The 13,086-nt window shown below is 35.8% G+C and overlaps 1 protein-coding gene across 1 annotated transcript in view; it reads left to right on the forward strand.

Annotated features, from left to right (window-relative positions):
* The window catches only part of LOC109049147 (vasoactive intestinal polypeptide receptor 2), a 31,810-nt gene extending 18,955 nt beyond the window's left edge, over window positions 1–12,855 (forward strand). The window contains exons 5-13 of the mRNA XM_019066836.2: window positions 4,627–4,724; window positions 5,088–5,223; window positions 6,415–6,565; window positions 7,412–7,472; window positions 7,640–7,709; window positions 8,923–9,014; window positions 9,535–9,670; window positions 10,075–10,116; window positions 10,925–12,855. Of these exons, the coding sequence (XP_018922381.1) occupies window positions 4,627–4,724; window positions 5,088–5,223; window positions 6,415–6,565; window positions 7,412–7,472; window positions 7,640–7,709; window positions 8,923–9,014; window positions 9,535–9,670; window positions 10,075–10,116; window positions 10,925–11,098 (960 nt within the window). The 3' untranslated portion in view covers window positions 11,099–12,855. The remainder of the gene's footprint in view (window positions 1–4,626; window positions 4,725–5,087; window positions 5,224–6,414; window positions 6,566–7,411; window positions 7,473–7,639; window positions 7,710–8,922; window positions 9,015–9,534; window positions 9,671–10,074; window positions 10,117–10,924) is intronic.
* The last annotated feature ends 231 nt before the right edge of the window (window positions 12,856–13,086 follow it).

Below are 13,086 nucleotides of genomic sequence, written 5' to 3' on the forward strand. Positions count from 1 at the left end.
ACTTCCCTGGCATACTAACTTAAACAGCTGTCTGAGGGAAAGAGCAGCACTTAGCACAGAAACTAAATAAGGATTTAAATGCAAATGTGAAATATCTTATACCCCCTTTAAGTTATTATGATGAATAAATGTCCTATTAAGTATTAAAATGTCCCAGATTAACACAAGTCAGTTGGCAAGAGTTAAAGTTCAGCCAAGGCATTTTGAATGTAAAATTGTACAATTTAATAAATGATGATGCAGAAATGTCTAGTCTTAGTTATACACCAAAATGACATTAAACATTACCAGGGGAATTACTGTATTTCCGAGAAAGCAAATACTTGAAGATGACAGGACTCAAATCTGCTTTAATGCAAGAAAGTTGAAACGAAATCAACTATTATTAGAGGGATTCTCTATAAAAATGTCAGCATGTGTGTTTTATATTCCTTGCTTCTGTCATGAGCATGTAGTTTTGGGCATTCATGGACAAGCGTCATCTCCAGCAGCGAGGACAAGCACCTCTTATGGCTGGATAAACAGTCCTGTGAAGCGCAGTGAGTTGTCAGTGTGACCTGAGGTGATACCAAGGATCAGAGCAGACATGCTGACACATCGGCCTGCTCTGATTGGCTATATGTTGAAAGGAGATGCGTGCCGTGACTGAAGCAGCCTTGAAATGGTGCAAATCAGCCTGTCTGAGGCTATAGACACAAAAACAGGATGATCCAGCATAGAAATTGGATTTGAACTGGATTTCATTACAACCTGTTTAACATCTCTGTAAGCAGAGCAACAGATTTGCTTCACGGATATAGTAGCTTGTGCATTATATTTTTTATTTTTTGGTGGAAACCCATTTCCGCTTCAGAGAAAAAAAAAATGAAATGAACTTAAAGGATAGTTATGACTTTTTTGCCCCGATATATTTATTTACTGTAATTATGACTTTATATCTCACAATTCTCAAAAATTTTCACAATTTATTTCTCATTGTGACATTTTCTCATAATTGACTTTATCTAACAATTTTCATAAATTTTCACAATTTATTTCTCATTGTGACTTCACTTTATAACTCACAATGAGTATATGCTGTTTTAACTCTCTCTTTATCACCCTCCCCCTTATTTATTAATTAATTAATTAATTCAATCATTAATTAATTTATTCAGTTCAAAAGTTTGGGGTCAGGAAGTTTGCTGCTCAAGAAACATTTCTTATAAGTAATGTTGAAAAGTTATGCTGCTTAATAGTTTTGTGGACATTGTTTTTTGGGTGCTTCTTAAAATAAAATAACTTAATTTTTATGTTTTTATTTATATTTAAAATAAATTTTATTTACTTATATTAATTATTACTTTTTTGCCTAGAATACATGAAAATATTAAACCTTTTTCTAAAATAAAAAATTTAACATAGTTTTAATGGTACAGTAGCAAAACCAGTCTATGTAAATGAGCTCAGTTATTTTTTGGCTAAACTCTTTGCTTCTGACAAACACACTGTGGTTTACCAGAGTGGGCCATACAAGGAAAATCTTGTTTTATGTTTTACTTGCATATTGTTCTTTAATGTTTAGAGAGACGGTACGTCTCCCCTGAAATGTTTTCCATCAAAATTATCGCAGATGGACTTTTGACATCACCCAGAGTTCAGCACGTGCTCCGCAGTAAGACGGTTGGCAGCCGTGCGGTTTGGGATGCTGCCCAGATGACTCTGCGCCGCTCGTTTGAGCGATGAGGGGACAGTTCGCTGTTTTTCATTCTGAACCTGTGTCGGGGGAAATGAAACATTAAAGCAATTTCCTGAAGGTTAGAGAGACAGTAGCAGAGGGCACATTCCCATCCTCTCAGAGTTCTCTCGGAAATTAGCAGAGATGACTAAAGTCGTCCTCCTACGGCGTTAGTAAGAACACTGATCGACCTTGAGTCAAACCTGTCTGAAACCTGATTTCTTGAGCCCCGTCCTGCTTCACTTCAAAGAAGTTCTGCCCCGGGACACTTCAGAGAAATTAAAACAAGCCTGCTGATGAATTAAATTGGACATTGATCTTCTAACCTTGGGGTATTGATTCTGTTTAACAGGACACCTGATATTCACTTTAGGGTTCACAGTAAAATGATATCACCTGATGAATGTACACATATATTAGACCAGGTTGTCTTTCACACTTAATTTAATACGTTAGAGTGAAGGTTATATTTAACTTAAATGATTTATTCTTTAGAAGAGATAGAGGCTTTTAATAGGTTCTGGCTTTGATTTTTCAAAACATGTCATTTCTACGTCATCAAATGGAATTTCAAAATGAATGACTGTTTTCAAACAGGTTTTTCAGACACTTTCTGCTGTTGGTCTGAAACTCACACCATTGGTTGAGCCAGCATTGCAACAACTGATTAGCATTGTCTAAAAGTGCACTTTTCAAGATAATCAACCTCTTATTTTAACATTAAAGATGAGGCACATTACCTTAAAGTCTAAACAGACTACTTAGACAGCATCTAAATAATGCTCACCTTTTCCGGGGCCTTGGGTCGCATGTTGAAGTCCAAGTGCCATATTAGTGTCACTGTTAATCTGAAATTCTCCAGAAGTTTTCCATGGGCATTCCCTGAAACACATACCACATCCAACAATAAATAAGAGACTGTCTGAAGAAGGAAACAATCCTTCATCTCATCCAAAGCCAGCTCAGAGGCTGGTTTATGTCTCCTCCTTTTTAACTGCTGCAGCTCTGATAGCCTGCACATCACTTAGTTGTTTATAGATGATGTATTACAGGCTTAGTATGAAATACACTGAGTAGTGGGACTAGACAAAAATTATCAACCAGCAGTTTTACTTCTGTATTCAAATGGGTGTTTTTCCCCCCAATTTCGGGTACATTTTGGATTGTTTGTCTTTACTTTTTGTTTAATAAACGTTCAGTATTTTTGTTTTTGCCTCATACATTAAAACCCTTGGAAACTTGTTGACTTGTTACCATTACTTCATCCTTTTTTTCTACTTTTCAATGCCTTTTATTTATGGATTTGATATTTTTAATCCTATAACGTTATGTATTACCTAATAAAATTATATCATAACACCTAAAAAAAAAATCATACCACTTAAAAAAAAAAAAAATTCTTGTATATTTGATTTATTCCAGTAATGTAATTTCAATTACAGAATAATATCTAAAATCGTTTGTAACATTATAAATATCTTTACATCTCTTTTGGTTAATTTAATTTGTCCTTGCTGGACAAAAATTATAATTAACTCCAATTTTTATAATTAGCTCATTTTAAACTATCTGTAATATTTTAGTGTCTTCTGGCCTCAGTCTTGTGATCAGTAGCATACACTGTGACATACAACACTTAATTTGACACTAAAAAATAAAGTTTTGAATTGTTAGACATTTATATATATACACACATTTTGTCATTTAGAATCATACAATCACAAATGTAAAATTTAATAATGCCCTAAAAGCAAATCAAAAAGCAAAAACACACTGACATGCACACGGACAAAAACACTCTAAATGGACAGATAAACCAAAAGTTGTAAAATTTCCCTCTCACGCTAAATTTAGTGAGCTTTATGTTTAAAGAAGCACAGGAGGAATGTTCCTGGTGGTGATGTTGTTGAGTGGGTCTGTGGCTCCAGTGTGCCAGGTTGTAAGTCAGACTGAAAGAATGCTGTTTATGGGGGATGAGTCTGTCTGAGCTTCATCACGCTCTTCCACCACCAAACAGCTGCCTAGCCAACTCGCCATTTCCATGCTTATTAGTCACCCTGTCATCCTTGATCCGTGAGAGAATTCACATTTAGCTTGTGTACATAATTTCATCACATTTAAAACCTGGCATAGGGCTTAAATGCATTGCTTGTACTGCTAAGTGGTGTAAATGGAATGTTTTATTTTTTAGACGTATTGTATATGCTATATTAATTTAATGTAGCAACAGTGCTGCTGATTATATACAAAAACTTTGTTGCATTGATAGGAGTTTAAACAGGTAGGTAAAATAAAACATGGCCAAAGGGGGATTTTTTTTATTACTTTCAGTACTTTTTTCCCCTACCTTATTTTGTATACAGTATATGTAAATTTGGATAGTCTGGGATATAGATTTCTGTTTAACTTGAAATTAGTTCATACACCCAATTTTATTTTATTATTTTTATGTAAATGCAATGAGTCCCAAATATATAGTATACTATTGTTTTTAAATTACCCCAAAAAAATTGCAGCTTAACCATGCATTTCTGTTGTATGGAAATGGCAGCTTTGACATTTGTTCTGCTAGAAAAAAAGGTATGATTTTTATGCATCATGAGCGTGGGCTGGTGATGACAGAATTTAAATGTTCTGAGGAATGTGCAGCACGATTGGACTAGTCAAATTTAGACATGTTATTGAGTGATTTTTGCCTTAGTGATTTAGACAAAGCTTTACAGTACCTACAATAATCATCATATTTATTTTATTTTATCTATTCATTTATTTTTTTGTTAGTGGAGCAATAGAGCATAATGGTTTCTTGGGGGAATAGCTGAATTTTATGTTGGGTGTCTTAACCCCACTAAAAATAAAATATTGCAAATACAAAGCGTTTCTCAAATTTTGTTTCTCTTTCTGTCCAGCTTGTTTTCTACACGGTGATGAAGGCCCTTTACACACTCGGACACAGCCTCTCTCTCATTGCACTCATCACTGGCAGCACCATCCTCTGTCTGTTCAGGTCTGAAACAGAGCCTTAAATAGTTCCAGTAGTTGTGTCTGCTTTATATTACTCTACACTTTGTATGGATGGATGAGCCTGCCTTATATTAATTGTAATCGCTGAGGAGTCAAATTTGGCAGGCTTCTGAATGACTATATTTTACATTTTTTGACATTGCGTATAAACATTATGCTTGGCGCTTAGTTTTTACCCGATAGTGTTTATCTAGCTGGAATGAAATTATTAATTTAAGAAGTTGTCTGGAGATGTGATGAATGGAACAGTGCTTAAGACTCTGCATTTTTCTCACAAACTAACCATAAGCACAGTTAAAATAGAAAAGAGGCTATGTTTATTTACAGGTCTGTTTCGCTCCAACAGAAAACTCCACTGCACCAGGAACTACATCCATCTGAACCTGTTCTTCTCGTTCATACTGAGGGCCATCGCTGTGCTGGTCAAAGATGCAATTCTGTTTCCCCACGAGAATGTAGAATGTACAGAGCAGCCATCACCGGTGAGTGAATCCATCCATCTAGAAGATCCACAAATAAACAAATATAATTTAAAAAGTAAAAAAATAAATAAAAAATTAATTCAGAAAGGGCTGGTTTAAATAAATCAAAAGTGACAGTAAAGACATTACGTTAAAACGTTATAACAGATTTCTATTTTAAATAAATGCTCTATTTTTGAACTTTCTATTCATCAAAGAAACCAAATAAATAAATTAAGGTTTTTTTTCACATAAATATTAAGCAATTGCTTATAAACTCGTAATTCTGAGAAGAAAGGTCAGAATTGAGATATAAGCTCGCATTTACCTTTTTTATTTTTATTTCATGGCAGAAACCAAGAAAAAACTGAATTGTAAACTCCGAATTCTGAAATGTAAACTTGAATTTGTGAGAAAAAAGAATTCTGAGTTTATATCTCACAATTCTGAGAAACAAAGTCTGATAATCAGATAAAAATTTGCAATTATCTCTCATTTTTTTTATTTATAAAAATGTGTATGTCATTCCATTGTTTCATGAGCATCAGGTGAGCATATTAAATTAATTTCTGAATAACGGCTGCTGAAAATTCAGCTTTGCCATCATAGAAACAAATTACCCTTTAAAATGTATAAAATAAAAAAAAATGATTTTTTTACTGTATTTTTGATCAAATTAATGTAGTGAACATAAGTTGCTTCTTTCAAAAACATTTTAAAAAGCTTACCGACCCCAAACTTTTGAAAAAACATTATTTTATAATTTCTGCTCAATTAGTGACACAAAAAGACATGAAAATAATCATTGTTTCTCAACACAATGTAAGTTAGTCTTCCATTGTTTGGTAAAACAGGTAATCCAATTCCCATTCCTAACACCAAAATTGTCCTACCAGAAGCCTCAAACAAACATGTTTGTTCACCTACGAATGGTTTACTTTGAGCTGTCTGCACACATTAAAGTGGGTTTGAGACGGTATTCTAACATCGAAAAAATTACACACTTCACCTTTAAGGGTCTGAACTGAGCTAAGCCTAGTTACATGCATAGTCAACTAAACACATTTTATGCTTCATCGGTTTTAAAAGGTGATTATTTCTGTCACTACAGACCCTAAAAACCCAAATCTGTACTCATGTTTGTTTGTCACAGTCTTTTGCATTTCTGAGATACAGATAGTGCACATCGAAGTTCTCTGTGCTTGTGTTTAGATTGGTTGCAAGGCCAGCCTGATCATCTTCAACTACTTCATCATGGCAAACTTCTACTGGTTGCTGGTGGAAGGGCTCTACCTACATACTCTACTGATGGTCATGTTCTCTGAGAACAGACACTTCATTATCTATCTCCTCATTGGCTGGGGTAAGTCTTCATTAGAAACTCTGACCTTTTCAAGCTGTTTCCGTTTTCCAAAACAAATTGTTACTTTTCAGAATCACTTTCCGTCTTTTAAAGCTATTCATGTCAGTGTTTTCAAATACCTGCCTATAAGCAGGTATTTGAGTAAATAAAGGATTATTTGAGTCTAAAGCCTAGAGATTTTCCACTTCCCACTGCATTTGATGCTTTAGCTTTCATCTTATCTGACACGAACACATGTGTGCATAGAAAATCATTTGAGAACACACACCTCTTCACGGTGTAGCACTGAATGTCTCTTCCTTAATTCATTCAAACACTTCTGAATAGATGTCGCTCACTACTCAGAGGAAAAACAGCGTAGGGAACGAGATGACGTGCCATCGGTCTTGTTCAGTCTGTTTGTCTTACATTATGTATTAGTATGTCTTTGTAGTTTGTTGTGTCCCTGGAGTTTCCAGGCAAGAGAAAGGAGAGCAGGATCTTCATTCATTTCTAGAGGAGAGGCTTGGGTGTGGCTTGCTAGACTCATCATATCAACACCTCATTAAGCTTCTCTTTCATCATGAAAGTGACGACTAGCATGACCTCTTTAATCATGTTCTGTTTACCAGCATTTCCTCTCCGGCTTTACTTGTGTTTAGAGATAGTGGCCCACATTCCAACAGGAAACTGAAGTAACAATTTCTCAGCAGGTGTTTGAGCAAATATGCTGTTTCCTAACATCACATTATGTCTGTCTGTCTGTCTGTCTGATTTAGTCTGTAGCCTGTATTTACATTGATAATGCATGAATGAATGTGACCACTAAGTCTCTTGATATTTGATCATTCCCTCTCCTTCCTCCAGGATTCCCCACCGTGTTCATGATTCCATGGATTGTGTGTAGGATTTACCTCGAGGACACAGGGTGAGTAGTTGAGCATAATCAGACAGTGACACAGCTCACATGAGACTCTTAATAGCGGATATTTAAACCTGAGAGATTAGAATGAGGCAGAAGAAGATGAAACGCATTCCCATTTGCTACCGCTGTTATGAAAGCACTTGTAACTCCTTGATGTCTCCTCATAACAGATGCTGGGAGAGAAATGATGTCCCGATTCCCTGGCGGGTGATTAACTGGCCAATCATGGCATCTGTCATTGTGAGTATAACCTCACACCAGCTATTATAAACACTCAGGCCAGCCTCATACTGTATGCATTATGTCAGGCAGAGAGGGATTCTGCCAGCAAAGCAAGTGTGGGGATATGCTGAGTCTCACGAACAGTTTCCATGTCCTGGATGGGACGTGAGCGCAGGCATGTCAGGAAGAGCGAGCAAACGCGCTGTCACAAGTGCTTTTCTCAGCACACATGCCAAGACTCTCTCTTGTGTCCGCTGTGCCATTTCCATTTTGTAAACACTCACCTGCAAGAGATCAAATGTCTTTGGACAGCATGATGGCTGTGTTTGACAGCTTTGCCCGAACACATCCAGGTCAAAATGTTCCTGTTCCTCAGCCCTCCAGAGCCTAGGAATGCAATAATAATAATAAAACATAATTTTTTCTGGGAAACATGCTCTGGTGTGTTTAGATAACTCTCTCACAGAGCTCTGCACACCATGCTACTGTGTAACTACATCTCTCTGCTACCCAGAATGCCACTGGTAGATGAACCTTTGGCCAAGATGTTCTGTTTGTTTTGGTTTAAGTTTTTATGGTGGGATTAATTATGAGGAACAGAAACAAGTGGCCTCTTTTGTTTCTACTGTCTGTCTGATGGATTCAAACAAGATGGAAATTGGAGATCATCAATTTACTTTTGAAGTTATGCATTTGGCAGACCAAATCCAAAACAGCTTTTGGTGCAAGGCATAGATTTTATTAACTTGAATGACATTAGTGTTTCTAGTGTCATTTTAAACGCCAGATCAACTCCTAAAAGGGATAATTCAGCCAAAAATGAACATTATATCATCATTTTCTCACCCTCATGTCATTCCAAACTGGTATGACTTACATCTGTGGAACATATTAAAGATACTTTTGCCCATACAATAAATGTCAATGGTGTCAACATTGGATCTATTTGAGTTTCATTTTTTATGATTTGAATTTTTTGGACAAAATTCAAATCATATAGGTTTAGAATGACTTAAAAGGGTGAACAAATGGTGAGAATTTTTATTTTTGGTTCCTTTAAGACATTGTGTCACAGTGTGTGCAATAATCCTGTAATCTGGTTCAAGTCTTACAGAATGTTTTGAGAAGTTCTTGTGTCAGATCCAGTGAACAGTGGTTTAGTCTGGATAATGTCATTGTATAAAAGCAGAATGATATAAAATCTTTTTCTCTTCCTTTCTGTGTTCTACAGTTGAACTTTATTCTGTTCATCAGCATCATTCGAATCCTGGTCCAGAAACTGAGGTGTCCTGATGTCGGTGGAAACGATCAGTCGCAGTACAGGTATTGCAAATGGATGCCAACTAATATTCCATTCTGCAAACATGGCATCAGGCACCATGGTTGAACCCTCTTACATGCTATTCAGGTCATAGCTGAGATCTTCCTTTTAAATTTACAAGGAGTTGCATTCCAGCATGAATTTCAGAAAAATGCTTGGAAACGGATGGCTGCTTTCCATTTTTATCCAGGTCTCCCACTATTTATTGTGCATTGCTAAATGTGTATGCATTGAAATGGGGGTGAAATATTTATGCCGCGATTTGTAGCGATCTGAGTTTTTGTTCTGCCGAGAGTGGCACGTTCTGCATTTGAGTGCCCTGTCGCTAATGCATGAGAGGCTGTGCTCTATTTGATGGCTCTCCCATGATGCGCTTTTCCCTTTGAGATTTCAGTTTGGAGCTCTCCATTGTGTGCTTGAAAATATACTGTCTATTTGACAAAAATTGCCATGCTATCATAACAGTAGGGGTCCCTCCCCATCACTCCGTTCAAATCCTGTTACTACTCTTTCTCTTTTCAGGAGGTTGGCCAAGTCCACACTTCTCTTGATCCCTCTGTTTGGCATCCACTATGTTGTTTTCGTTTACATCATGGAAGGAAATGGAGAGATGGAAAACTATAAAATATTCTTTGACCTTGGTCTGGGATCTTTTCAGGTGAGAATATGCCTAAATGTCTAGTGATTTTATATATATATATATATATATATATATATATATATATATATATATATATATATATATATATATATATATATATTTATCATGGTTTCTACAAAAATATTACACTGAAGACTGGAGAAATGGCTGAAAATTCAGCTTTGCTCTCACCAGAATTTTTAGAGTATTAATAATATAAATGAATATAAACAATGTCAATATAAACAGTTACTTTAAATTATAATACTGTAATTGAATTATAATTTTATTTTAGTAATTTATTTTGTTATAATCGCAATATCATTGTTTTTTGAGTAACATTACAAAATCTTACAGACTCCAAACTTTAGAATGATATGTGATGCTTTATCAGACATTAACTCTCTGTGTTCCTTTCACAGGGCTTGGTGGTTGCAATTTTGTACTGTTTTTTGAATAGTGAGGTTAGTCTGCAATTTTATTGATCATTGATGCATCTCACTTTAGCTCTGTTCCAAAACTGCTAAGACTGCATCCTAACTGTAATAGATTCTCATAAGTTAGCAATTTAAAAAACTTTACGCAAGCAGCAACACAAATAATACTAAAAATAATTACAAAAATACACCCACATATTGAGTAAAATCATTTTTATTACACTGAACTTTTTTGACAATGCTTTTGAGTATCAGATGACATTTTTATTTATAATCAGCATATTTGTTTTCACCTCATCTGCCATCCTTTATTTGCATTCTGACATTGTCATCTCTATTAAGGATACATACAGTGCTTTCTTAGAATTTGGCCAAAACAAGCGATTTATTAGGCAGTATGATAAAGTGAGAACACTTTTTATTTCTGTGCATATGATGCCTTAAAATGCCTCCTCGTCAGGCAGCTCACTAGGTTTTGGAACAGCAGTGGTTTTCCTTCTTAGTTCACAACCTATTTTACTTCTGTGATATATTTCTGAGTGAAAAAGGATGTTGAAGGAGATAAATATGTAGGATGAATTGTTTGGGTCTTGCAAAAATTGCCTCTGTATGACAAGTGGTTGAAAGGAAAGGCATAAAAACAAGTTTTTTCTGAAACAGAGCAAAGATAATAAAATTTTGATGAAATATTACAAAAAACAAACACAAACAACCTGAATCAATTAAAATAAAACTAGAAACATATTTTCAATCTTGATTTCGTGTCGACTTACCACCCTGTGTGTTTCTGTGCTAATGCTAATGCTAATGGATGTTATACTTGGCTGCTTTGCAGGTCCAGAGCGAACTCAAGAGGAAGTGGCGCAGTTTGCGTTTAAAGCGGTACATCGGTCGTGACTATCGTCTGCACAGTACATCCATATCCCGGAATGGCACGGAAAACATGACCCAATTCCATCGGAACTCCAGAGCTCAGTCTTTCCTACAGACCGAGACCACCGTGATGTGAGACATCCAGAAGCGGCGCTATATGAATCACGCTCTTACTTCACTGCCCCTCAGCTAACAACTCAGTATTTTTCAAAAGCTTTACGCTGAAGAGGACGAGGCTTTCTGAAGCATGAGATTGACATGCAGGAGACACGATGAGGACTCAGCATCTCTGAGGCACAGTGCTGTATTTCAGTATACAATGCAGATCTCGTTTCATAGCAAATTTTGCAATAAACCACCAAAATAGCACATTAAACCAAACCTCTGTGAGTGGGATAGTATCGGTGGCATTAAAAACTGCAATTCTGTTTTTTTTTTTTTTTTTTTTTTTTTTTAATTGAATGCAGATTACATATATAGTTTTTTAAAACTCTTTCATTGCATTAGGGTTCAGATTATATAATAGTGTTATGTAAATGCTACTTAAGGCCCACAGCAATTTTCTTAGACGTTTATGAAGACGCAGCGCTATGCTATCAACACATGAAAACTCAACAAGAAAATGTCTTGGATGAATGCAAGAAGTGGGTCACCTCAATGCCAAACTCAAATGTGAGGTTTTATAAAGAGGACATAACAGCCGGAGGTGTCCACGTTAGCCTGGGACTTATTTCAGAATATGTCTTATTTCAGATACATGTAGAAACTGAAAAGACAGTCGTACACTCAAAAGAAAGGTGGGGATTGTAAGAAAAAGCAAAAATTCTTGCACTGATATTGATCTGTTCTTGTATCTACAACATTACATAATGCCATTTTGTCATTATTCGACCACTGGGATATTTTTTCTTCATTATTTTATACCTTGAAGAAAAGCCGCAGTGTGAAAAAGCATGAACTGAGATACAAGATTATACTTTTTCCAAGATATGTATATTGTAACATGTGAATGTATTCATTATTCATTATAGTCTTACGAATGAAATGACAAATATGTGGCATAAATATTTAGTTCGCCCACAAAAAAGATGTGTGATAAACCAAACCACGACTCGCTGTTATTACTCTGCAAACTCTTTTATTTCGTATCCCACTGATCAGTAATTTCAATAGGTGTTGACGGCGTTTTTGATTATTTTTGCTTTTGTGTTGCTCTGCCTCACATTGTAAGGGGGGTTGGGGAATTGTACATTGCAATGAATCCTGCTGTCTATGCTCTTTTCATTCAACTGAAAAACATAATTGATTTAGGTCAAGTGAACTGACAAAACAGCGAGTGTGAGGGCGTATGAAAGTGACATTTCAGTGTGAGCTGTGCTCTGCGAACAGATTCTGGGAACTGCGGTCCAGAGACTTCACAATGGGTTGGAGAGGAGATCGGATCTCTTACAGCCAGGCCTGAAGAGCAAGAGGCCCCCGGGACACCATGTGCGAAGTTGCGTTCATTTAAAATGACACAGATGCCATGGGCAGGGGCATTCAGCATCATTGTCAGACTGTCAAATGGAGAAGAAAAGATAACGCTTTAATTAGAGCTGGCAGAAAGGAATTGTGGGTTGTTTGAATTAAATATTGAAGGAGGATGACAGTATGCCTTCATTTTGAAAGATGACCATGGTTTGTGAAGAATCTGGTGTGTTTGACATGCATTTATGATGTAAAAAATACGTTCAAACAGAGGTCATAATGTTGGGCACTTCTTATATTTAACAATCTGAAATGTTTAATTGGAAAATTGTTCTCAGTTTTTGCAGTTCTTACATTTTTGCTGAATGTTTCTTGTAAACTGTATTGAGATTTTTCATTAAATGTGAAAGTTGTTTTTAAATTGTATTTAGTATGAATGGGCATTTTTTGATTGGAACAGAAAAAATGTGGTGTAGAAACCATTTTCAGTCAGAGATTGCTAGTAAATTTCGCAATTATTACAAAGAAACAGCAAGTAACAGTGAATGAAATGCAAAATTTGAAGTTGAAAGACTAATATGGTATTTTCTTTTAAAACGTACTTCAATAATCTTTATTTACAACTGTGTAGTGATTCTTTTTCAGCACCATTAATGC

This window comes from Cyprinus carpio, chromosome B24 (assembly GCF_018340385.1).
Source record: "Cyprinus carpio isolate SPL01 chromosome B24, ASM1834038v1, whole genome shotgun sequence".
NCBI lineage: Eukaryota > Metazoa > Chordata > Actinopteri > Cypriniformes > Cyprinidae > Cyprinus > Cyprinus carpio.